This window comes from Lissotriton helveticus, chromosome 8, assembly GCF_964261635.1.
Source record: "Lissotriton helveticus chromosome 8, aLisHel1.1, whole genome shotgun sequence".
Lineage (NCBI taxonomy): Eukaryota > Metazoa > Chordata > Amphibia > Caudata > Salamandridae > Lissotriton > Lissotriton helveticus.
The window spans coordinates 1,586,751,165-1,586,777,307 of record NC_136069.1 but is presented as its reverse complement, the minus strand read 5'-3'; the positions used below and the strand labels follow the sequence as shown (position 1 = coordinate 1,586,777,307).

General features: G+C 45.3%; 1 protein-coding gene across 2 annotated transcripts in view; it reads left to right on the top strand.

The window, feature by feature from the left end:
• ATG16L2 (autophagy related 16 like 2) overlaps positions 1-26,143 on the top strand; it is a 586,089-nt gene that overhangs the window by 80,414 nt on the left and 479,532 nt on the right. For both annotated transcript variants that reach the window (XM_078658598.1, XM_078658597.1), the window contains exon 2: positions 3,095-3,170. In XM_078658598.1, coding sequence (XP_078514724.1) covers positions 3,095-3,170 — 76 coding nt within the window. The remainder of the gene's footprint in view (positions 1-3,094; positions 3,171-26,143) is intronic.

The following is a 26,143-nucleotide window of genomic DNA, read 5'->3' as shown; positions in this document are numbered from 1 at the left end:
GAACACCGCCCTAAATCTCAGGCATCTGCATGGTGTTCTCGCGAGAGCATCGACGTTGCGTGAGCCGGCCATCCTGGCGTCATTGGATGCCACGATGGCCTTTGATACCGTGGAATGGTCATACTTATGGGCCGCGTTGGCTAAGTTTGGGTTCGGACCAGATTTTATTGGTTGGGTTAGGTTGCTCTACGAGGACCCCCTCGCGCAAATCGTTGTTAATGGCCGTGTCTCTGCACCTTTTGATCTCGAGAGGGGGACTCGTCAGGGTTGTCCTTTGTCGCCGCTCCTGTTCGCCCTGGCCCTCGAGCCCCTCGCCGCGTGGCTCCGATGGGAGCCCTCGATGAAGGGTATTCCGTGGTCCTCTGAATTTGAAGATCGTATCTCGCTTTATGCGGACGATATTTTATTGTATCTGACTTCGCCACGAAAATCTTTGATAGTATTATGCGATGTCTTGAACTCATTTGGTAGGAACACAGGCCTCATTATTAATTGAACGAAATCCTATTTATACGTCCTTTCGGGCGACGTCCCTCTTCTCCCACGTAACTGTCCCATCCGGATTGCGCAAACGGGATTTAAATACCTCGGTATTTATATTTCATTGGACCCTGCAGTTCGGTACGAGCAGAATCTCCTTCCGCCTTTGTCAAGATTGAAGCAAGATGTTGCGGGTTGGCGTAAGCTTCCACTTTCACCGCTTGGTCGTGCTCCCCTCTTTAAAATGATGTCTTCACCTTGTTTTCTCTATGCTCTTCAGAACACTTTTGATATTGTTCCCGCTAGCTATTTTCGAGCAATCGAAGATCTTCAAAGGAAATTGATATGGGACGGTAGACCTCGTATTTCGCTTGCTAAGCTGACGCTCCCGTGGTACGATGGGGGTATTGCTCTCCCGGATATAAAACGATACTATTGGGCGTCCCAATTGGGAGCTATAAATCATGGCATGTATGGTCCCGACTTGAACCCCGCCTTTGCCATGGATAGGTGGCTTCTGCCCGGTGGCAATTACTATAGGACGCTATACTCTAAATCGGTGGTCAAGACTTTGTCGGGACCTACGAGGATAGCAGTACGCCTGTGGCAGGACGGGACTAGCGCGACGGGATGGATGGATCGTTTGACTCGGGCGACCCCTCTCTTTGGTTCTGATAAACTTGGCAAACTGTGGAATACCAAGGGGTTCGATAAATGGGACCTCATTGGTATTAGTAAGGTGGGCGACCTCTGGGTTAAGGGTCAGGTTAAATCATTTGAGTCGTTGCAGGAGGAGTTTGAATTAAGTAGCTCTGAATACTACCGTTATATCCAGGTTCGGCATGCTTTGCGGTCGGTTTTCCCGGTTGGGGAGGTAATTCCGGAGTCGCTATGTGCCTGATAGCACCATCTCCCTAGTCTATAAAAAACTAATCAATGATAGATCAGACCTCCTATTGCATCTTCGAGATTTGTGGACCCGTGAAGGCCTTGAACTGGATGACGAGGACTGGCAATCTGTGATCTCCTCTCCTAAGGAGGTCGCAATCCCAGCTCGACTCCGGTTGGTTCAACTTAAGATTCTACATAGGATTTATGTCACAGGCCCTCTTTTGGTCCACATGGGTTTTTCTGAGGATGGTCTGTGTAAGCGAGGATGTGGGCAGGTGGGGACATTCCTCCATATTATCTGGGAATGTCGTGAGATCGCGACCTACTGGAGCGAGGTACATGATGTAATGAATGAGGTGACGGGGATCGCCCTCTTGCCGGAGGCTAGACGCTGTTTACTGAATGTTTGGGAACCTACGGATCACAGTGGGTGACCCTCAGGGCCATGATTGCTAAGAGAGATATTGCTCAATTGTGGGGGTCCCCGAGGCCGCCTACGGTTGTGGCATGGACTGGTGCATGTTCAGGGAAAAGACAGTGTACCTGGCCCGGGGCCGACCCCGGAAGTGGTGTAGAGTGTGGGGACCCTGGAATGGCTACCCTGGAAATATATGTTCACCACCTGTAGTAGATGTCCCGGATGTCCCGCTTTCCCCCTAGGCCTGCATTCCACTACTGTACTATATATGCTTTAACTCTGCCCTGTCCCCGTCCCCCCCATCCCCCTCTCCTACATTAATTGCTGATTTCGTTGTATTGCTTTTCCTTCCCCGTCTTGGACTCGGTACTGTATGTAATATATTTCTTTGCCTTACTGTTTATATACATTTTTCAATAAAAAGAAATATAGAAAAAAACATTAAAGTGCTACTTGCGTGGGGGCACAATAAATGCTGCAGGCCCACTAGTAGCATTTGATTTCTAGGTCCTGGGAACATGTGGTGCACTTTTATAGGGATTTATAAGTAAACTAAATATGCCAATTGTGGATAAACCAATGTTACCATGTTGATAGAGAGCACATGCACTTAGCACTGGTTAGCAGTGAAAAAGTGCACACATTTCTACCGACAGGAAAAACAAAGTCAGCAAAATCAGTCGAAAACAGGAGGCCTGAAGGCAAAAAGTTTAAGGAATCTACGCCTAAGGATGTCAAGTCTGACACACATTGTGTCTTGTGCCTGGACCTTGTGCCTGGAGAAGGCTTTGACAAAATTACTAAAATTATTCGAAGTTCCAAGGTAAGCACTTCAAGTTGAGCTATCTGCTTTGCCCTTCATTCTGATCAACGCTTTACTTTTCCAGGTGATTTTGGCTCAAAAACATTAAAAATTCATAACTCACGTTCTCCTTATCTGACTTGGATTGTTTCGTTGCCTCCTGCCTAATAAATGTTCTTCAATTCATCCAAATTGGTTTCAGAATGTTATCAAGTCACTTTCTTGACTTTAAAATTGTTGATATTGCTTGAACTTTACACTCATTTCTCAAGGGAATTGCCTGATGCGTTTTCTATATCTGCCGTGGGGTGTAGAGAGTTTCACGGTGAACTGTGTTGAGACCTAGCCAGATTCTGTTTAATAAGCTGGTAAGGGTACTCCCTAAATTATTATCCCACAATCTGACACAAATTGCTATTACATGCAGTCTGATGGGAGGGTAATATTTTTTTTTTTATCAATACGTGATGTTTATTTGAAACTTAGTTTTTTTATCATTTCAGATAACATGTTATTAGAAAAGACCTGCTTGCTGAGACATATCACAGAAAGTCTTCAAATAGAACCTTCTGAAACCAGGTAATAATGGCACTTCTGACCACAATGCCTTATTTAGTTATTCAAGAGTTGTTGGAGAGGTGCTCAATAGAAGTACACAGGTGAGGGTTTCATAGTTAGAGGGCTGGTATTTCAGCCACTTGTTGAGACACCATTTACATTAATGCATATAAAAAGTACAATAAGAGTGCTAATAGTCATATTATTGTCAGTTTTATAAGTATACGTTTTGAGATATTGGATTAATTTTCAAGAGGACAGAGTATAAAATTGATATCCATAAGAATCAAGTTTTAGGATCACTGAGCACACCAACAGGATTTCTGATTCTGGCTTATAACGAAACCCATTACAGAACTTCACAGGAATAGTCCCTAAAATGATTTAATACTACATTGTCCTATCAAGTAGGTATCTTATATTTATATAGTTGCATCTGAAATGACTACTTTATTAACTGTGAATCTAATGATGAAAAGAACCTTATAAGTAGTATTTTATTTGTCTTAAGGAATAATGAACTAACTTTGTTGCTTATATAATCCTGGGTTCTCAAACTGGATCCATGAGAGTCCGAGCCAGTTCTGTAATTTAGGCTATTCAAATATAATATATTTATATGCAGTTGGTATAATGGGAAATTAGCTCATTATTATTCAGAAAATCTGCTCAAGGTGTACGCATAATTACTGGAAAAGGACGTGAACCGATGTGAACCCCAATCCTTCCCTCCACAACCTACCTCTGTTTAGATGCACAGAAACCGTGGAAATGAGTTGGAAGTCAAAATGGGAAGAGCAGCTCGAGAAACATGGTGTCAGATTTCTCCAAGTTAGCCCTCTGATGATCAGATAAGATATATTTTACCCAGAAAACCATATTTCACAATGAAAATATCAAACCTGCTTACCAATCTCCTCTTTCTCAATGTGGTGCAGAATCCTGGATCATCCAAGGAAAAAACCTAAAATCCTTGGTAAAACAAAAAAGAGTTCAGAGATGCACACTGTACTACTACAAAGTAATCTCAAGATGGACTGCTGAGTGACATAGACCAGACTTCCAGTGGGATCATTATCGAAGACCTCATACAGAGCCTACCTAGATGGGTCATGAATACCAAAGGTGTGGGACAACAAAGCCCGGTATGAAGTGAGTCCTCTGGGAGAAGCCTAGACAACATTGCTGGGCACCATTGTACACATGAGGCAAAACTAAGTACTCATTGCACCATGTGTGTCTGCGAAGTGCTCTTCCCTGAACTAGAGCTGCTCATGATACCTCTGGAGTTCTTTTATTCAACTAAGTCTACAGTGCCACGTCTAACACAATTGCTATCCAGCACCAGTTTCCTTAACACTAAGTGCCCCACTTGTGCCATCTCAGGTACTCAATTTGGTTTTGGTCCATGACGCTTACCAATAATTCTGATAGTAGATTTGACCCATGCAGGTAAAGATTTGATTCCTCTGATGTAACCCATAACAATAGAGGGAAATCAAACAAAAGAAGAGTAAATAATTGAAGAAGGGATTTAGGGCCAGATGCATCAAAAAAAGTTTTGCGATTCCTTAATTGCAAATCTTTGCGATTTGCAATTAAGGAATTGCAAAACGGCATGTAGGAAAGTGCGCAGTACACTTTCTGTGATTCCTATGGGGTCGCAAATGATCTACCTCATGAATATTAATGAGGTAGGTCGCAATTTGCGATCCCGTAGGAATCGCAAAATTCACAGGCATGGTGGCCTGCTGAGATCAGCAGACCCATGTCTGTGATTGCTTTTAAATAAAGCAATCATCTTTTTTGTGAAGCAGCCCGTTTTCCTTAAAGAAAAACGAGATGCTGTACAAAAAGAAAATTGATAAGTTTTCTTTTCATTTTTTAAGAACAGGCAGTGGTCCGTGAGACCACTGCCTGCTCTTAAAAAAGGGGAAGGGGTCCCTTAGGGACCCCTTCCCAATTGCGAATGTCTTACCACCTACTTGACGTAGGTGGTAATATGCTAATGTTTTGCGACCGCATTCACGGTCACAAAACATTAATGTTTGCTATTTGGCAGGGACGCCCTAAACACGCCCCTTCCAAATAGCGAATCGCAAACCCATTTTTCGATTCAGTAACAAGTTACCAAATCGCAAAATTGGGTTTGATGCATCGCAAAAGCATTTTTTACAATTGCAAACGGGCCGATTCTACAAATCAGCCATTTGCAAGGAGAAAAATGCTTGATGCATCTGGCCATTTGTCTCATAGCAAGAGAGCATGTTGGGTGTGAAAGTGCAACCTAGTATAACTTCAAAGTGGGTTCTTATCTTCATCATTCTTTGGCAGCCTTAGCAAGCTACACACAGACTGGGCTGGAACTTTTAAGTGGTAGTGAATGTTGACTAAAATTCCACCAATTCCTGTAGGTAAAGGTTAGTTGGCCTTCCATTAAGTGTAATCCTTCTTAATACCACCATTACTATTGTGTAGGCTGATGTAGCTGATCTTACTGATCCAATATGGCATTGGTTTAATTGTTGGCATGTCCTTGCTTTTCTGTTTCGGCATCAGACTCTCTCTTCATATTTTGTCTCAGTGTATATCATGTTTTTTGTGAAAACCTTCCCAGTGTGGGAGAATGTAAAATGTCCTTGTTTTCGTAATGGAAAGTTTCAATTCTGTTAAGCACTCAGGCGAGAATTATGCTTTCTTCCTTTTATTCTGAAGTGTAGCCATAAACAACATTAAATAAAAACTAACTTTCCCAAAAAGCACTGGGAAAGGAGACAACATGCTATGGTCCAATCAAATGTCTAGTATGTTGTTTAAAGTCCATACTCCACCGTCATGTCCCTCTCTTTTTTTCTGTGACAGAAGCAGTTTCAGAAATTCCTCTCATTTCTGTTTGGTGTTTTCATTCCCTATAAAAGAGAGACAACATTAATGCATCAGAAACTCACCTTGTTTGCACAGTCAGATCAATTGGTCTATAGCTATAACTTATGAAATCACTGTATGAATGACAGTCCAGTATCGTAATCAACTACAAAGTAACCAGGTACTTACACTATAAATTGCATCTAACAACATAGCCAACTTCTTCCATTGTCATATTCATTGTTGATCCAGACAAGGTATAATCCTCGCCTCAGAGTCCTTATTTGAATTGAAACTTTCTGTTAAAATAACTAGGACATTTTGCATTCTATGTGAAGACCGGAGGCGAGGATCATGCTTGTTCAAAGCTCACTTATGACATATATCGCCATGTTCAGGGTGGGCTTTTAAAGGTGGAGTCTGTGAACCAGTCCGCCGCATTAGGGAATGTCTACCAGGCACTCCCTAAGAGAAAATGCTTTTGAGGCCATAGCACCTGTGCAGCGTGTGCCCGCAAACATGAGGTATCAATGCCAGCTTCCTGCATGACCCCGCCAAACCCATCTCGCTATAGTGGGAGAAGAAATTGCCTTAAAAGGCTTTTGAATAGAAATGAGTAATTGTCATTCGCCGGGAGGGAAGAACTTCTCCATCATGTCCTCATAGTCCTTGATACACCTGACCATGCATAGTGTGGGGGTATCATAAAAAGCTGGGTATGAAATTACCCTCGAAACATGTTTCGTTCTTCCAAATCCATGTAAAGTAACTCTCTCCCAGGATAAACACTACCTGGATAATCCAAATTTGACATCCGAGGAACAGATCAAGTACTCTATTCACATCCCAGAGGGAAGAGTCCCTGGGTTCAGAAGTATGCGAAAGCCTTATACCACTGAGTAACTTCTGTACAAGAGGGTGCTCCCCTACTTTGGCCCCTTTGTTTGGGATATGCCGCAGAAAGAGCAGACCTAAAGATTTTCACTGATCTATAAGCCATTCCCTCCGAGGTCAGGGATGCCAGAAAGTTCAGAATGTGCACAAGGTCTGCCCTCTCAGGATATAAGTCCCTCTGTATACACAAACCCAGTCATCTCGACCATGCAGATTTGTATTGTTTAATGGTCCCAATGTAGCTCCTTGCTCAACAGCAAGTGGTAAGTATTCTCTAGATAATCTAGAAGGAGTTCCGGAAACAGGGGGCGATGGTTCAGAAAATTCCAGGTAAGTTATTAATCTTGCGATTTCCACATCAGAGTGACCAAATCTAGGTTTGCCATTTTTCGCCTCCTTACCTGTGCCGATAAACGTGTGATCATCGTAATAGGGTAAAATGCGATCCCCTCATCTCCACTCCAGATCTGAAGGAGGGTGTCTGTTGCCACCACCAGGAGATCCGGCTTCCAGCTGAAGAATCAATTCATTTGGTGATCCAACATGGAGGCGAACAGATTCACTGTGAATGGGCTCCACTTGTTCTCCAGCTCCTATAACGCTCTGGGGTTCAGTTTCCATAGACTCAAGTCCTGCAGATGTGTTAAGTGCCAGTCCACAACATGGTTGGCTGTTGCTGGAAGATACCCTGCTGTCACTGAAATCTTGTTGCCCAGGCAGAAGTGCCAGACGTTCTTGGCCAGATCTGAAAGGTCTTCAGTCTTGATCCCCCTAATCGATTGATGTAGCGTACCACTGAGATGATGAAGGATGCAACACTGAACCTTCTCCTTCATTCATTGGCGAAAGAGCCCGTCAGATGCTCCAGGCAGTTGTCATTCTTGTGCGGACCATGTTCCTCCTGTTCCTCCTGTTGATAATGCACTAAATCTTGCTCCCCAGCTGGTTCTGTTAGGTTACAATTCTGTAATGATGTCTGGGTCCGAACCTAAGATTGCCCTGCCATTCCACGCCTCCATATGCGTAAGCCACCATTCAATTTACTCCTTGACCACGTCCATCAGCGTTATAATTTCTGTGTACGTCAGACCTCTGTGTATATGGTTTGCCTTCAGATGCTGTAAGGCCCTTTAGCGGAGAGGACCTAGAAAGATTGCTTAATTAGACAAGAGGAGACCCACCAATCTGACAATCTGACTTAGCGAGAAAGTTGGCGAGCCAGCGTTTTCCATAGTTTTACAGATTTTCACTATTTTCTTTTATGGAAGGCTGAGCGTGGCCTATTTGTAATCAATGACAAAGCCTAGAAACTTGTCTGTTGTGTTGGAGTGAGCAGGGTTTTTTTATCGTTGATTACAAAGCCTAAATCTTCCAGGAGGGTGACCGTCCATTGGAGCAATTCCAAAAATCTTTTTGGGCACTGATCCAACAGAATGATATCGTCCAATTAGACAAATCCCTGGTGACCTAAAATGTTCCATGGCCGGTCTCAGGGCCAGATGTAGGTAATCTCGATTTACCTACTCTTAAATACCGAATCATACCGATTCGGTATTTAAGAGTAGGTAAATGGGATGTAGGTAATTTCTCTTTTTAAATTACTGAATCGGTAAGATTCGGTAATTACCGAATCGGTATTTACAGATTCAGTAATTGCCATTCATTCCTATGGGCCTGGAGGCCCATAGGAATGAATGGCAATTACCGAATCGGTAAATACCGATTCGGTAATTGGGGGAAACATTGAAGGGTGGCAGGGTGTCACTTTGACACCCTGTTACACCCCTCAATCGTGTATGGGTGCACATGTTGCAGACATACATGCCCTAAGGGCATGTATGTCTGCAACATGGCAGCGTTTGAAAAGCAAAACAAATGCTTTTTCAAGGCTTTTCATTATTTACCACCAACTTCTAGTTGGTGGTAAATAACGAATTCTTAAAGCCCTGTAGCACTGATTACAGTGCTACCTACATCTCATAATACAGATTCGGTAATTTTACCGAATCTGTAAAATTACCGCATCTGTAAAATTACCGAATCTGTATTTTAGGTGGCCCTACATCTCAGTTTCCAAATACCGGTCGGTAACGGCCAAAAATCGGTATTTTCGGCCGTTACCGACCGGTATTTGGATACCTACATCTGGCCCTCAGTATCTTGGTGAAGTACTTTCTGCTGACGATGGGCTACAAGGGAGTGATATGAATTTGTAGGTTTGTCCGTCCCATACGAACTGTAGGAATCTCCTTTGACTAGGGAAGATCGAGATCGTGAGATACGCATCCTTAAGATCTAAACTAACCATCCAGCGGTTTGTCCTCAGCAGATCCCTGAGAAAATTGATGCCCTCCAACTTGAAGTGGTGAAATACCACCCACTTTTTGAACTCTCTCAAATTTATGATGAACTTCTGGCCCTGTCCCTCTTTTCCGTGATGAAGAAGTTGCTTACAAAATCGTTTGGATACCTACCTGCCAAGCATAATGCACCGTTGTCTAACAAGTCTGTCGACTTCCATAAAATGAAAGATGCTTGAGGGGCCAAAAAAGAGAGCGGACACGGTCTGCGGCTTTGGACTGGGAGTGCTGTAGAACTCTATAATGAGCAGAATCCCCGCAGAAAAAAGGTTGAGCTGTGAAGTTTATTGTCGAAGGATAACACAATATCTATCACCCCCAGACCGCTCCATGCAAAGCCCAAACTGACAAGTACCATCTGTCACCAACATTCCAAGGAATACGTATGCTAATTCATTCTGGAGTAGAAAATTGACAAAGACACCTTTACAGCGCCAACTAGAAATGCTACCCATACACAGTGTGATTTGACACTGTATGATGTATATACTACATGAGTGGTTTTTTTTTCAAGTAAACAGGCAACCACCATTACATTGTGGCATGAACAAAATAAAACCCAAATTAATAAATGCAGGGGAAAGATAAAAGACAATATCAATATATTCCTAATAAATAATTGTGTAAGCCACCAGTAAATATTACATATTCCTGCAGTTTTTCTTCTTACATAAAATTCAACAAATGCATGATGAGCATTACATCTCTTGTGGCAAACTGTAAATTATCGAACTCTCTATGGTACTTTGTGGGATCTAATAGTTCTGTTTACCTGTACTTCCAGGAGAGAACTACTTTGTCCCTGGTTGGCGATGTCTCTCTGACTATCAGCAGGAGAAGCTTCCTTCTGATTGCAAGAAATCTAGATGACTTCACCAACTTTGTAATCTTATTAATTTGCGCTTCTGGCAGTAGTAATCTTTAATTGTGATTAATGGTGCTACTTTGTCCCTCAACCAGACACATTTCTTTCAGCTTACGTGGAATTTTAGACACCTTGGCAACATTTCACCAATTGCGTCCCATCACCATTACAGCATTACCACACACCCTATCTTCTAATACCAAATCAGAATATTTTGGGTCACCTTTCTTAAAAAAACCCAGTGTTTTAATACACACTCAATCTCCTACACTTATTTGCCAATGCCCACAAAATACACTAACCCAAAACACAGTTGAAGCCTTCTACGGGATCCTTGGTTTGAAGTTGATATTGAGAACTCTTCAAATGTTTCATGAAACTATCCTTTAAAAAGTTCTCCACCTCAACCAATAAAAACTCTACTACATTATCAGAGATCAGTACTTCTGGAACCCCCTTCGCACATGAAAATATCTTTTAGAAACAGTACCACAGATTTGGAATTAGGTTCACTTACAAATTTGACGTGAGACCACTTCGAATAATCATCCATGAGGACATAAGATAGTGTGAATGATGAGCAAGAGCATTAAATGTCCCACCTCGTCAGCGATAATCATGCAACACTCATCCTCATAATCCTCATTGTCTACAACTTATTCCTTGATAGGATATCTTGATAGATAATCAGCTTTCACATTCCTTCCCCCTGATATGTGAACTACATCAAAATTAAATTGAAGCAACCTAGCTGCAAATCTTGCGATTCTTGGGGTGCTCAATTTGACACTAGCACTTGAGGATTGAGAGCAAGGGCTTACGATCTGTTTGCAGGACAAATGTCTTCATCAAATATAACTTCTAAACTTCTCAATGACCCACTAGCAGGCTACATGTTCCTTTTCTATAGCCGAATAGTTGATTTTGGCTTCTCTGAGAACTCTAGAAGCAAACCCTATTGTGTACTCTTGATCTCCAGACTTTTGTGGTAGGACAGATCCCTCATCTCATTTGCTTGCATTCAATGTTAAACATCATTAAAGGTTGTGACCATGTAGTTTAAGAACTCCTAAATTTGACAACTGCTGTTTGATATCTGTAAACGCAGCTCTACAATTAGAATCCCAATGGAATTCTGACCCTGGTTGCAAAATCTGGAATACATCGAGAGTAGAACTCACATAGGCCCATGAAAAACGTGACACCAATCTTATCTCCAGGAGGAGGTGTATCGAGTATTGCATCAATCAATGAATCGGGGTTTGGGATGAACACACTCACATGATAGCATGCCCCAGATATTCGCTTGAAGTCTTAAAAAACAATAGACATTTCTCTCTTTTAAGAACCACTCCAGCGTGATCAGAAACTGTGAGAACTTGTTTGAGAATGTTGTAAGGTTCACGGATTAACACAACATCTTGGAAAATAGAAAAATTAACAACGCCTTTAAGCAAGGTGGTCATCACTCTCTGAAACAAAGAAGCTGCAGAAGCGAGATTGAATGGCATTCGGCACTATTGATATGTTCCCCATCGGGACACAAATGCTGTCAAGTGTCAAGATTCAGGTGCTAATTCTACTTGGTGATAAGCTGATGTTAGGTCAAGCTTAGTAAAAAAAAATGGCCTCAGATATTGTTGACAACATTTCATTGATTTTAGAAAGTGGGTGTGAGTACACTGAGATTTCTTTATTGAGGGCTTTATATTCAACTCGCACCCTCCGCACCCTTTTTTTGGGGGGCCACTACTAGCTCTATAGCCATAACGAGAATTCAGTAGGTTCAATAATGCCTCTGATGCGTAACCCTTCCAGTTCCTTTTCCAGTTCATCTCCAACACTGCGTAACCCTTCCAGTTCATCTCCAACACTGAAAGGCACTCCTCTCAACTTGTGTTTAATGGGTGTGGCATTCTCTTTTGTTTTTATCTTGTGTTTGAATCCTTTTATCTTCCCAAGTTCCGCTGAAAATACCTCTGGAAACTCGGTTAACAAATCTCAGTGCCACTAGTGTCCCTTACCACGGTTACCTGTTCCTTTGTTCCTGGCCCAAAATCATACCAAATAACCCTTAGTGAAACCAGCCCAGTATATTTAACCCTATGACCCCCCACATATATCTTCCCAAAAATATGTCTCCCTCTAAACATCAATTTTTTCCTCAAAAAATCCTTGAAGTTCACCTTTACTCCCTTCATGAGAGACAGGTGACCTCTCCAATGGTGTCACTTTTCGATCACCCCTGAGTGTTAGATTTGGGGGTCTCTAGTTGGCATAGTTGGGTACCTGTGACAAATAAGGATCCTTCTGTCTAGTCAGGGTAATGGGGTTCACTCCTAAAATAACCCCTGCTCACCCCCTTGGTAGCTTGGCACGAGCAGACAGGCTTATCAGAGGCAGTGTGTAAAGCATTTGTGAACACATATAGTAACCCAGTGACAACACTACAGATGGACACCACACCAGTTGTATATTAAAAATAAGTATCCTTTATATGGACTTATCACAAGACCACAAACGACAAAAATCCACAATACTGTACTTAAAATGGTAGAATTAGTTTAGTTCTCTTTAGATCTTAAAATGCGACACTTTGAGTTCAATGTACCTTTGGATGCGTATCGCTATACAGCAAAAGTGTTGCAGGGAAGGTGATGCGTCGGTCCCTTACTCGCAGGGACGGTGATGCATCGGTTTCTTACTGATCTTTCGTGGCGATGCGGCTCGCAACGCCGTGATGCGATGAAGATCCGGTGCGATGAAAACAAAGATGGCGTCTTCTCCTTGATGCGATACGATGCGTGCACGCCGGACGGCCATGCAGCGACTCAACGATTCTTCTGAGCCGCGGCAGGCCCTGCGTCACGCTTCTCCAGTGATGTGGGACACTCTGGCGAGGTGATGCGACAACTGCAGCGGCGACACCCTTGTTTAGTGATGCGACGACAGTGGCTGCAGCGGCGGCACTCTTCTCTGGTGATGCAAGACGCTTCTGTGATGCGATGCGACAGCTACAGCGGCGTCAACCTTGTTCAGTGATGCAACCGCAGTGGCTGCGGTGGCGACACTATTCTCCGGCACTGTGGAACGCTTCTGCGATGCGATGCGACAGCTACAGCGGCGACACCCTTGTTCAATGATGCGACGGCAGCGGCTGCGGCTGCGACACGCTTCTTCCTCGTGAGTCGTGCTTCGAGCTCCTTGCGACACGCAGTCCTCCAGAAAGCCCAAAGCAACTACAGGCACTTCCAAATAACTCTTGGGGAGCTGGTGGTTGAAGTCTGTTGTCCCTGAAACTTCAGCAGGAGGCAAGCTCTTTCGCAAGCCCTTGAGATCCTTCACAAGTTGATGAAAGTCCACACAAAGTTCCTCTCTCCATTCTTTGTCAGTCAGGGAACCACTGCAGGCCAATCCCCCAAGCAGCACTTTAGCTTAGGGATAGTCTCTCCTCAGTCTCTCTGGTTCCGCTCCTCAGCAAAGGTTTCTTCTTGTTTCCCAGTAGTGATCTAAAGTTCTGGGGTTTGTGTCCCCTCTTTTATACACAGTTTCTCTTTGTTCTCTGAAAGCAGTGAGGCCTTTGCCTAGTCCAAACCAGTTCTGGTCAGTCCTGGAGCACTCTGTTTATATGACTCCCTCTTTCCTTTTACAGTGCAGGGCAGAGACATCAGACGCACCGCAGGAGGTCGAGCCAGTATTGTGGAGGGAAGGCATAGCCCTATTCAGGTCCCAGGTGCAACTCCTCCCTCCCATCTAGATGCAGATCTCTCAATTCAGATCTGGGCTGACTCACCCTTTCTCCTGGAGTTCCTCAGCCCCTGTCACTCAAACTCCAGACAAGGAATATACAACCTAGCAGAGTCAGGCTTAGATAGTTAGACAAGAAAATACCTACTTTCTAAAAGTGGTATTTTCAAACACAGAATGTTAAAAGCAACTTCACTAAAAGATGTATTTTATCATTCTGAGTTCTGGCATACTAAACTCGAATTTCTACCTAGTTCCCTGAGTCAATTAGGTTTATAAGGTGTAATAATTTAACAGCCCATTCTGGCCTATGGGGAATAGGTAGCCTTGCAATAGTGAAAAACGAAAAATGGCTGTAATTCACTACTAGGACATGCCACACACATAGGGGCTTGTCCTTCCTTATACCTGCAATGCACCCTCCCCATAGGCCTACCATAGGGGTGTCTGACATGAAGAAAAGGGAAGGTTTAGGGACTGGCAAGTGGGTGCACTTGCCCGGTCAGCTTGGCAGTACCAGACTGCCCACAGGCTCTGCAATGGCAGACCTGAGACACACGTTTACAGGCTGCTTCTGTGGATGGCACAACCAGTGCTGCAAGCCCACTAGCAGCATTTGGTTTACAAGCCCTGGGCACACTTAGTGCACTGTACTAGGGTCTGACAAGTAAACCAAACCAGCGAATCATGGAATCACTAATCCATACATTAATTTGCAATAGGGAGTACTTGCACTGTGGCACTGGACAGCAGTGGCACGGTGCCCAAAGTATCTAACACCATTAAAAACACATGAGACAACAGCAAAAAAATGGAAGGGAGACCCACGCCAAGGTGCCAGGTCTAACACGTGTCCCCTCCAGCTGAAATGTGGGGAGAACTACCCTACTTCCTGGGAGTTCTCATCACTAATGCAGAATAATCTGGACAGACCATCAGCATTGGCGTGTTCTGTACCAGGGCGGTGTTCCACTGTGCAATCCATCACCTGTAGGGAAATGAACCACCTCAACAGCTTTGGATTCCCACCCCTCATCTGCATTAACCATCAGAGGGGCCTGTGGTCTGTCTGAACCCGGAAGTGAGTCCCAAAGAGGTATGGTCTCAGCTTCTTCAGTGCCCAGACCACAGCAAATGTGTCACATTCAATAGCACTCCACCTCTGTTCCCATGGTAGTAAGCTCCTACTGATGGAGGCTACGGGTTGATCAAGGACCTCCTCATTCATCTGTGACAAAACAGCCCCCACACCATGCTCAGAAGCGCCTCTCTGAACAATAAATTCTCTGGAGAAGTTGGGTGCCAGGAGCACGGGCGCCGTGCACATGGCAGCTTTCAGGGCCTCAAAAGCTTTATGGCAGGTGTCAGTCCTAATCACTTTCCTGGGCTGCTTCCTTGAAGTCAGCTCTGTCAAGGGTGCAACAATGTTGCCATACCCCTTGACAAACCTCCTGTAATACCCAGTGAGTCCTAAAAAGGCTCTCACCTCTGTCTGGGTCCTGGGGGGCTCCCAAGCCAGGATCGATTCAATCTTGGGCTGTAGGGGCGCTACCTGGCCGCTCCCAATCTGGTGTCCCAAGAACACCACGAAACCCTGCCCGATCTGGCACTTACTCGCCTTGATCGTGAGGCCTGCCTTCCGCAGTGCCAACAACACTTCCCAGAGGTGGCGCAGATGTTCTTCCCAACTGGTGCTGTACACTACGATGTCATCCAGGTAGGCACTCTGAACTCTTCCAGTCCAGCCAACACCTGGTTGACCAACTTCTGAAAGGTGGCAGTGACATTCTTCATCCCAACGGGCATAACCCGGAACTGGTAGTGCCCATCTGGTGTGGAGAATGCTGACTTCTCTTTTGCCCCATCAGTCAAGGCGATCTGCCATTACCCAGACGTTAGGTCAAACGTGCTGAGGTACCATGCAGCCCCTAGCCGATCAATGATCTCATCAGCTCTGGGGATGGGGTGCGCGTCAGTCCTCGTGACTGAATTGAGCCCTCGGTAGTCCACACAGAACCGGAGTTCGGGTGTGGCACCCGGTGCGGCAGCCTTTGGGACCAAGACCACTGGGCTGGCACAAGGACTGTTAGAGGACTAACGCAAGCATCTTTGAGACCTCCTCTTTGATGCAAGCTCTCACCCTGTCAGTCACCCTGTAAGATTTGTGCTTCACAGGAAGACTATCCCCGGTGTCTTCATCATGGATACCCCAATCTGTGACCCCGGGGACCAGGGAGAACAGATCAGAAAACTGTCCCAGCAACTGGCGTCAGTCATTCTGTTGCTCATGGGTCCGGGTGGAAGAGAGGTTCACACCTTGCAGACAGGAGGTCAGGAAGAGACTCGGTCTCCTCCTCTATTTCAGTATCTGTCGCTAGGAGCGTGCCCACTTCGGACCTCTCCAAGTGGGGCTTCAGGCGGTTGACATGCAGGACCCGTAAGGGGTTCCTGGGAGACCGCACGACCACCAAGTAGGTAACAGGACTTTTGCGCTCCACCACCTCAAATGGCCCGGTCCACTTATCCTGGAGCGCGCAGGGCTCCACTGGGGCCATGACCCACACTCTCTGACCAGGCTGAAGCTATACCAGAGTGGCATTCTGGTCGTACCACCGCTTCATCTCCTCCTGGCTGGCTTCCAGATTCGCCTCAGTGAGTTGTCTGAAACGCCTAGTCTGGTTCCTGAAGGCCAGCATGTAGCTATATACATCCAGGGGAGGTTTCCTTGGAGATTGCTCCCAGCCTTCCTTGACCAGACTCAGAGGTCCTCTCACTGGGTGACCATAGAGAAGCTCAAAGGGACTCAACCCTAGAGATTCCTTTGGCACCTCACGGTATGCAAACAACAGGCATGGTAAGAGGTCGTCCCACTTGCGCCTAATAGGTTCCTCAAGACCCATAATCATGCCTTTCAGGGTTCGGTTGAATCTCTCAACCAACTCGTTTCCTTGGGGGTGGTAAAGAGTGGTAAACTTGTAAGTTACCCCACACTCCTGCCACAGGGACTTCATATACTTGAAAATGAAGGTAGTACCTCGGTCAGACACTACCTCTCAAGGGAATCCCACTCATGAGAAACTTCCCATCAGTGCCAGTCCCACCACGGGGGCCGTCACTGTCCTCAGAGGTATGGCTTCCGAGTACCGGGTGGCATGGTCCACCAAGACCAGGACGAACCTTTTGCCCATGGCTGTCTTGGGGTCCAGTGGCCACACAATGTCAATACCCACCCGCTCAAAGGGGGTGCTGACCACAGGGAATGGCTGGAGAGGAGCCTTCTGCTTCCTCCCACTCTTTCCACTTGCCTCGCAAGTCTGACATGTCTTGCAATGAGTGTCTGAACTCTTGCGCATTTGGGGCCAATGAAAGTGGGTGACAAACCTCTCTGAGTTCTTGTCCTGCTCTAAATGTCCTGACAATGGCACATCATGAGCCTGCCCCAGTAGGAAGGCTCTGAAGCGCTGGGGTACCACCAGCACGGGCTGACCCAGGCTCAGCAACCTTAGGCTCACTATACAGGAGACCATTCTCCCAGTATATCCAATGTGATCCAGACTGATCACCTGCTGCCTGGCTTACAGCCTGTTGCCGCAAACCCACAAGAGAAGGGCATTCCCTCTGCTCCTTGCAGAATCCTTCCCTGGAAGGTCCTCCTTCCTACTACCAATGGGTCAGGTCAGGCAGGTCCCCCAGTTCATCTACCTGTTACCCTGTAGGCTCCAGGGCATGCCCCTCAGGGTCTACCTCCTCCTGGACCGTGGGAACTTCGGAGGCCGGTTTCCCGTGCCCCCTGCCTCTTCTCTCTAAGGCAGGTCCCTGGGCCTCCCTCTCAGGCTCCAGGTCCTCTTGAGATTCAAGCAAGCCGGGCCGAAGAAGGCTGTGATGCCAGAAACCGGTCCCCGGAAGCTTGTTTCCTTCCCAGTATAAGAATTGGCTTGGTAGTTTGGTTTGCCCTGTTCCCATCATGCACTGGGACAGGAACAGACTAATTTGCATATAGCCAGGTTCTGAGCTGGGATGGTGCATTGAGCTAAAAAACGGTGATGGATTTAAACCATGATCTCTTGACTTGGTAAGAGTATTCTGCATCATTCAGAAACTCTGTCCATCACCACCCCCCCCCTTTTTCCAAAATCCCTCTTGAGCACCCTTACAGGTTGCCATCGACCGCTTGGTCACACACGCCCAGTCAGGCAGACCCAACATCTCCAAGTGAGTGCTTCACTCCACTTTTCCCCAAGGTGAGCTCTCCAAATCATTCCCCAACAAACAGTCAACAGGCATGGCGGGCCTCACAGCTACCTGAAGAGTACCAGAGACCCCCCCCCCCCACTCAAAGGGAATCTGAGTCATTGGACAGTGGCTCTCTGTGTTGTCGGCGGCAACAACTTGGCAACATGCATGAGGGACAATCTGCTCATGAGACACCATGTGACACTTGACAGCTGTCACACTGGCTCCTCGGTCTCGAAGAGCCTCCACTTTATGGCCATTTTATGGTCACCCACTGCTCATATTTCTTAGTGTTGTTGGGCAGTTGGGTCCCAGGGACCACCTCACAGTCTCCTAAAGAGAAATGGGACATCTCTGCGGGACCCCACCTGCCTTGGACACCAATCTCCTCCCCCAAGGTTGCACTCGCCATCTGCCGGGGTGGAGCACCAGGGGGGTGCTGTTTTTCCGAACTGGAGGAACTCTGGATCATTCGCCTTATGACCCAGGTCCCCACACTCGTAACACTTCAGGGGTCCCTTGTGAACAGGTTTACCTGTCGGGCCCCTTGCTTTCTCTCAGGGGAAGGCTGGGAACCTTTCCCTTGGCTCCCTTGGGAATTACTTTGGGGCCCTTTATGGAACTCCCTCTGTTTACCCTTGTCCCCCCCACTCTTCTGCTGGTGACTCTGCCCACCTTTGCCTGAGTCTCCCACGTGACCCTTGTGGACCCGGGTGCTTACCCATTGGTCCGCCTCTTCAGCAAGCTTCCTAGGGTTAGTCAGCCTACTATCAATCAGGTGCTGGCGCAGCTCTGGAAAACAATTACTGGACAAGTGCTCCTATGCAATCAAATCAAAGAGCTCCTTAAAATCATTAACTTTGCTGCCCTTCACCCAACCATCAAATGCTCTGCAAAAGAAAGTGACTTATTCCACCCAGGTACTGCCCTCTATCTTCTTGCAACTCCTGAAACTCTGCCTGTACAGTTCAGGGGTCAAGCCATACCTGGACATCAATGCATCTTTCATGTGGCTATAAGAATTATGGACTTCAGAAGGCAAGTCTAACAGTGTATCTCGCCCCCCACTAAGGAACCGCCCCCACAACCCCGCTCCCCAATCCTTCTCAGGGACCCGGTGGGAAGACATGGCTACCTCATAGGCTCTGAAGCACTGCCCAATATCATCAAAACTCTTTTACCACATCTTTTGGAATATACACCCTAGCTTCAACAGGCATAGACGGTGTGCTACCACCAGAGGGAGTAATTCCTTAGCTCCTAGATTTCAACTCAAACTCCCTCAAACTTTTCTCATGTCAAACTGCATTCTCTTTTCCTCTAGGGCCAATTTCCTAGTTTGCAACTCAAATTCTAACTGCCCACTTAACTTGAGCTGGACCTGCTCCAATTCGTGCATCTTGTTTTCTTTCCTGTCAGCCAGCTCCTCTGGGGACAGGCCTCTGGCAAAGACACTGCTACCTGCTGGGGAGGTTACTCTCCTCCCCTCTAGACCCAATGGCCCCTCCAGCTGCTCACCTGCATTCTCTGCCCCTTCCTTAGGGGTATTCCTTGCTTCAACCCAGGCCCTCAGCGCCTTTTGGAACTCATCCTTCTTGGAGTGACCGGTCATTCAAACTTTGAATCTTCTGCAGAAATGCTTGAGTTGATTAATGGTGTAGCATTCTAGTTTCTCCTCTTCCCAATCAAAATCAACAGATGCTATGGATGCTGCTTTCTCCATGGTGGTTAAACTTGGCAGTTCTTTGCAAAAATAGAAAATACCTGACAAAATAATCTACCAAAAGTATGTGGTCGCGTTTTGGTCTGCACTCACTAGTAGTGTTCACCAATCACTGTATATGAGTCACAAAGGCAAGTCCAGAATCCTCACCGCTGACCACCAATGTTAGATTTGGGGGTCTCTAGTTGGCATAGGTAGGTACCTGTGACAAATAGGTACCTTTGCTTATGGATAATAACTGTTGTTGGATGGTTTTATCAATGCAGAAACAAATAAACTGGCTGAATAAGATGTTAACTGAAGTTTTCTAATTGACATTCTGCCTCTAATTTACGTAATATACATATGTATATGTCATCACCTTCACTTGATTTTTGTTTTCTTTTGAAAAACGTATGACTTGACACTACTAGGCTTAGTGGTACATCAAACATATTTACCACTTGTGTTATTGCCTCCTGGTAATCATCAAGCTCCTCCCCCTGAACTATTTGAATGTCAGTCAGGTGCTTCAATGTGTATCTACCTTCAAATCCAAGATAATGCAATAGCACATTTTTTTCTTTGCTCTGACCTAAATCTTGATGTTTCAATAGCTTATAAATAGGTCTCGACAGCATCATACCACTTCCGCCTTGATATCCGTGGATAACCTGAAAAAGGTGGAGGAGGACTCACTGACTGCATGATGTAATACAACAGAGGCACGGACAAATACACTATGTTATTCAGCTAACATATGGCTGTTACACTTGGCTCGGTTTGAACTAAACAAAGCTAGAGAGTCCTATGGTTGTTGACACAGTGCCAATGATGAAGGTGTGCCAATCACCAAGACTAACACCCACAAATAAAAAAAAATAGCTGTAGATGTAATTGCATGATTATACCTATTTAACTTGCATAAAGCATAGTAGGGTTCCCGGCTTCATGGTGTGCCTGTCACCGTGCAACAATAGAACACGTGAAAACAAGCACCTACTTGTGTACAGTTACTGCAGGTAGGTGCCTGTGACAAATAGGTACCCTTGCGTCCAGTCAGGGTAAGGGGGTACACTCCTAAAATAACTTCTGCTCACCCCCTTGGTAGCTTGGCACGAGCAGACAGGCTTGTCTCAGAGGCAGTGTGTAAAGCATTTGTGAACACATGCAATAACCCAGTGACAACACTACAGATGGACACCACACCAGTTGTATATTAAAAATAAGTATTCTTTATATAGACTTATCACAAGACCACAAACGACAAAAATCCACAATAATTTACTTAAAATGGTAGAATTAGCTTAGTTCTCTTTAGATCTTAAAATGCAACACTTTGAGTTCAATGTACCTTTGGATGCGAGACGCTATACAACAAAAGTGTTGCAGAGAAGGTGATGCGTCGGTCCATTACTCGCAGGGATGGTGATGCGTCGGTTTCTTACTGCTCTTCCGTGGCGATGCGGCTTGCAACGCAGTGATGCGATGAAGATCCGGTGCGATGAAAACAAAGATGGCGTCTTCTCCTTGATGCGATACGATGCGTGCACGCTGGGCGGCCATACGGCGACTCAACGATTCTTCTGAGCCGCGACAGGCCCTGTGACACGCTCCTCCGGTGAAGCAGGACGCTCCGGTGAGGCGATGCGACAACTGTAGTGGCGACACCCTTGTTCAGTGATGCGACGACAGCGGCTGCGGCACTCTTCTCCGGTGATGCGAGACGCTTCTGTGATGCGATGCGACAGATACAGCGGCGTCATCCTTGTTCAGTGATGCAACGGCTGCGGCGGCGATACTCTTCTCCCGGGATGCGGGACGCTTCTGCGATGTGATGCGACAGTTACAGCGGTGACACCCTTGTTGCAGCGGCTGCGGCGGAGACACGCTTCTACCTCGTAAGTCGTGCTTCCAGCTGCTTGCAACACACAGTCCTCCAGAAAGCCCAACACAACTGCAGGCACATCCAAAGAACTCTTGGAGAGCTGGTGGTTGAAGTCTGTTGTCCCTGAGACTTCAGCAGGAGGCAAGCTCCTTCTCAAGCCATTGGAGATCTTTCACACGTTGATGAAAGTACACATAAAGTTCCTCTTTCCTCTCTTTGGCAGTCAGGCAACCACTGCAGGCCAATCCCCCAAAGCAGCACTTCAGCTTAAGGATAGTCTCTCTTCAGTCTCTCTGGTTCCTCTCCTTAGCAAAGGTTTCTTCTTGTTTCCCAGTAGTGATATAAAGTTCTGGGGTTTGGATCCCCTCTTTTATACACAGTTTCTCTTTGTTCTCTGAAAGCAGAGATGACTTTGCCTAGTCCAAACCAGTTCTGGTCAGTCCTGGAGCACTCTGTTTACATGACTCCTTCTTTCCTTTCACAGTGCAGGGCAGAGACATCAGACGCACCACAGGAGGTGGAGCCAGCATTGTGGAGGGAAGGCACAGCCCTATTCAGGTCCCAGGGGCAACTCCTCCCTCCCATCTAGATGCAGATCTCTCTATTCAGCCCTGGGCTGACTCACCCTGTCTCCTGGAATCCCCCAGCCCCTGTCACACAAACTCTAGACAAGGAATACACAGCCTAACAGAGACAGGCTTGGATAGTTAGACAAGAAAATACCTACTTTCTAAAAGTTGTATTTTCAAACACAGAATGTTAAAACCAACCTCACTAAAATATGTATTTTTTCATTCTGAGTTCAGGCATACTAAACTCGAATTTCTAACTAGTTCCCTGAGTCAGTTAGGATTATAAGATGTAATAATCTTACTGCCTATTCTGGCCTATGGGTAATAGGTAGCCTTGCAATAGTGAAAAAGCAAAAATGGCTGTTATTCACTACTAGGACATAACACACACATCTGGGCTTGTCCTACCTTATACTTACAATGCACCCTGCCCTTGGGTCTATCATAGGGGTGTCTGACATGAAGAAAAGGTAAGGTTTAGGGACTGGCAAGTGGGTGCACTTGCCCAGTCAGCATGGCAGTACCAGACTGCAAACAGGCTCTGCAATGGCAGACCTGAGACACATGTTTACAGGCTGCTTCTGTGGGTGGCATAATCAGTGTTGAAAGCCCACTAGCAGCATTTGGTTTACAAGCCCTGGGCACACTCAGTGCACTGTACTAGGGTCTGAAAAGTAAACCAAATCAGCCAATCATGGAATCACTAATCCATACATCAATTTACAATAGGGAGCACTTGCACTGTGGCACTGGACAACAGTGGCACGGTGCCCAAAGCATCTAACAACAGCAAAAACACAAGAGGCAACAGCAAAAAAATGGAACGGAGACCCACACCAAGGTGCCAGGTTTAACACGGAGCAATCATGGTGACCCTAGCTCCTGAATCAACTAATAAACGTACCTGTTTATCACCAACTTGTACATCGAGGTAGGGATCAACGCACGGTTCCGGATCACCACTTTTCATATCATCATCATCCAGTACCAGCACCATGTCTGCACTTCACCAATCAGACCTCGATATTACTTTCATACTCCTCACAGACAGCTTTAAAATTTGCTCAAGACTCTGGCAGAGGCGCACCCGCTGATGCTTACTTCATGGACCACAATGCTTTGGGGCAACACGCTGGTAGGACAAGCAGTGTGCGACCAATTGGACTTTCTTTTATATTCAAGCTCCCTTGAGGTGGTGGGGCTGACGAGCCCGGGTTACGCACCTGCGTGCTACGAGCGGTACCGGACCTGAGAATATTTTTTGGCAGCCTACGCAGCACCCCTACATATATCCCTATTCCCTGCTGACGAGAGGTAACAACCTCGAAACACGTGTCCAGGGATGGCCAACGCGACACTGATTTTTGCTCAAGACTCTGGCAGAGGCGCACCCGCTGATGCTTACTTCATGGACCACAATGCTTTGGGGCAACACGCTGGTAGGACAAGCAGTGTGCGACCAATTGGACTTTCTTTTATATTCAAGCTCCCTTGAGCTGGTGGGGCTGACGAGCCCGGGTTACGCACCTGCGTGCCACGAGCGGTACCGGACCTGAGAATATTATTTGGCAGCCTACGCAGCACCCCTACATATATGCCTATTCCCTGCTGACGAGAGGTAACAACCTCGAAACATGTGTCCAGGGATGGCCAACGCGACACTAATTTTTGCTCAAGACTCTGGCAGAGGCGCACCCGCTGATGCTTACTTCATGGACCACAATGCTTTGGGGCAACACGCTGGTAGGACAAGCAGTGTGCGACCAATTGGACTAGCTTTAAAAATGTGTACCTTTGCGTTTCATACTCCGGCACACCTTTACAAAGTGCAGAATTTGGAAACATAGTCTACATTGAACTTTTTTGGCTGGACACACTTTCCCTCCTTTTTGATGAGAAGCTTTTCCACACCTGAAACACGTATTATTAGTTTGATTAAAAAATGAATTATATTAATTAGGTTTAGCTGTGGTGAGATTAGAAGACATTGATTTGTTCATTTTAACTATCTCTTCCCTGGAGGGTATCAAATTTACTTGTCCTAGGGTTTTGCCTCCTAGCTCTTTTGCTGACTTAAGAGATGTCTCTATACTTTTAGCAATTCTGATTGTATCTGCCAACAATTGATTGCTTATGGATAATAACTGTTGTTGGATGGTTTTATCAATGCAGAAACAAATAAACTGGCTGAATAAGATGTTATCTGAAGTTTTCTAATTGACATTCTGCCTCTAATTTACGTAATATAGATATGTATATGTCATCACCGTCACTTGATTTTTGTTTTCTTTTGAAAAACGTATGACTTGACACTACTAGGCTTAGTGGTACATCAAACATATTGACCACTTGTGTTATTGCCTCCTGGTAATCATCAAGCTCCTCCCCCTGAACTATTTGAATGTCAGTCAGGTGCTTAAATGTGTATCTACCTTCAAATCCAAGATAATGCAATAGCACATTTTTTTCTTTGCTCTGACCTAAATCTTGATGTTTCAATAGCTTATAAATAGGTCTCGACAGCATCATACCACTTCTGCTTTGATATCCGTGGATAACCTGAAAAAGGTGGAGGAGGACTCACTGACTGCATGATGTAATACAACAGAGGCGCGGACAAATACACTATGTTATTCAGCTAACATATGGCTATTACACTTGGATAGGTTTGAACTAAACAAAGCTAGAGAGTCCTATGTTTGTTGACACAGTGCCAATGATGAAGGTGTGCCAATCACCGAGACTAACACCAACAAATAAAAAAAAATAGCTGTAGATGTAATTGCATGATTATACCTATTTAACTTGCCTAAAGCATAGTAGGGTTCCCGACTTCGTGGTGTGCCTGTCACCGTGCAACAATAGAACACGTGAAAACAAGCACCTACTTGTGTACAGTTACTGCAGAGTCTTCCTTACTTCCCTGTAGATTTAATGGTTGCACCATACAGACTGTAATTAGTGGTTACATCAATGCTACGTGCGCTGTAGCTCGGGCTGTGTGACCTTTACACTTCGGAAGATTGGTTATTTGGAATGTATTTGATCCCAACCACAGAAAATGGGCACTACGTTGTTTAACGTGAGTTTCCTGAGGAAGTAGAGTTTCAATTCTAAAAATATGCCTGGAGCAAGCTACATGTACATTATACGTGTGCTTCCTCAATCATTGCTTATGGGAAGCGCCCAAAGTATTCAAATGGTCGGCCTTGTTTGTTTGTTTTAGAGGAGGTGGAGCGCTTTCTCAGTAGTTGCTTATGTGTGCTTCTACAATCCTTGCTTAAGGGACGTGCCAATACAGCAGTTATAGTTATCTCAAGTAACTATAACTCTCACACCTGCCATGCCGAGTTTTCTCGTCCATAATTTCACTGCAAATGTTGCAGTGATCGTATCAGTGATCTTATCAGTGATGTCGATGTAATTAGCAGCGCATGGCAAGGGTGTGAGTTATAGTTACCTTAGGGCATGAGTTATAGTTTCTTCAGACAACTATAACTGCTGCATTTCTATGATTTTGAGTGTGTAAAATCTGAACCAAAACTATGTCCCTATAACCTTTGGATTTTTTTTAGTTAATTTCTAAGGTTTTTTTAATTCTATTTTCTAACAAATACTGTCATGGTAACCTTTGTTATATTGAGTGAATTTCCACTGTGTTGTTATGCTATTTCACAGTTTTTTTATTAATGTAAATTGTACTACGAGTTGACTCGTAAGTTAAATTTACTAATATCCGTTTTCACAATTTCATGAATGCAATTTATTCACACATTCATTCTTATTGCATATTTTAAAACTACAAAATTTAAAATTAAGGTAAGGTACCTCATGTAGTCATTCTATAAATGCAATGCAGTAAGTCTTG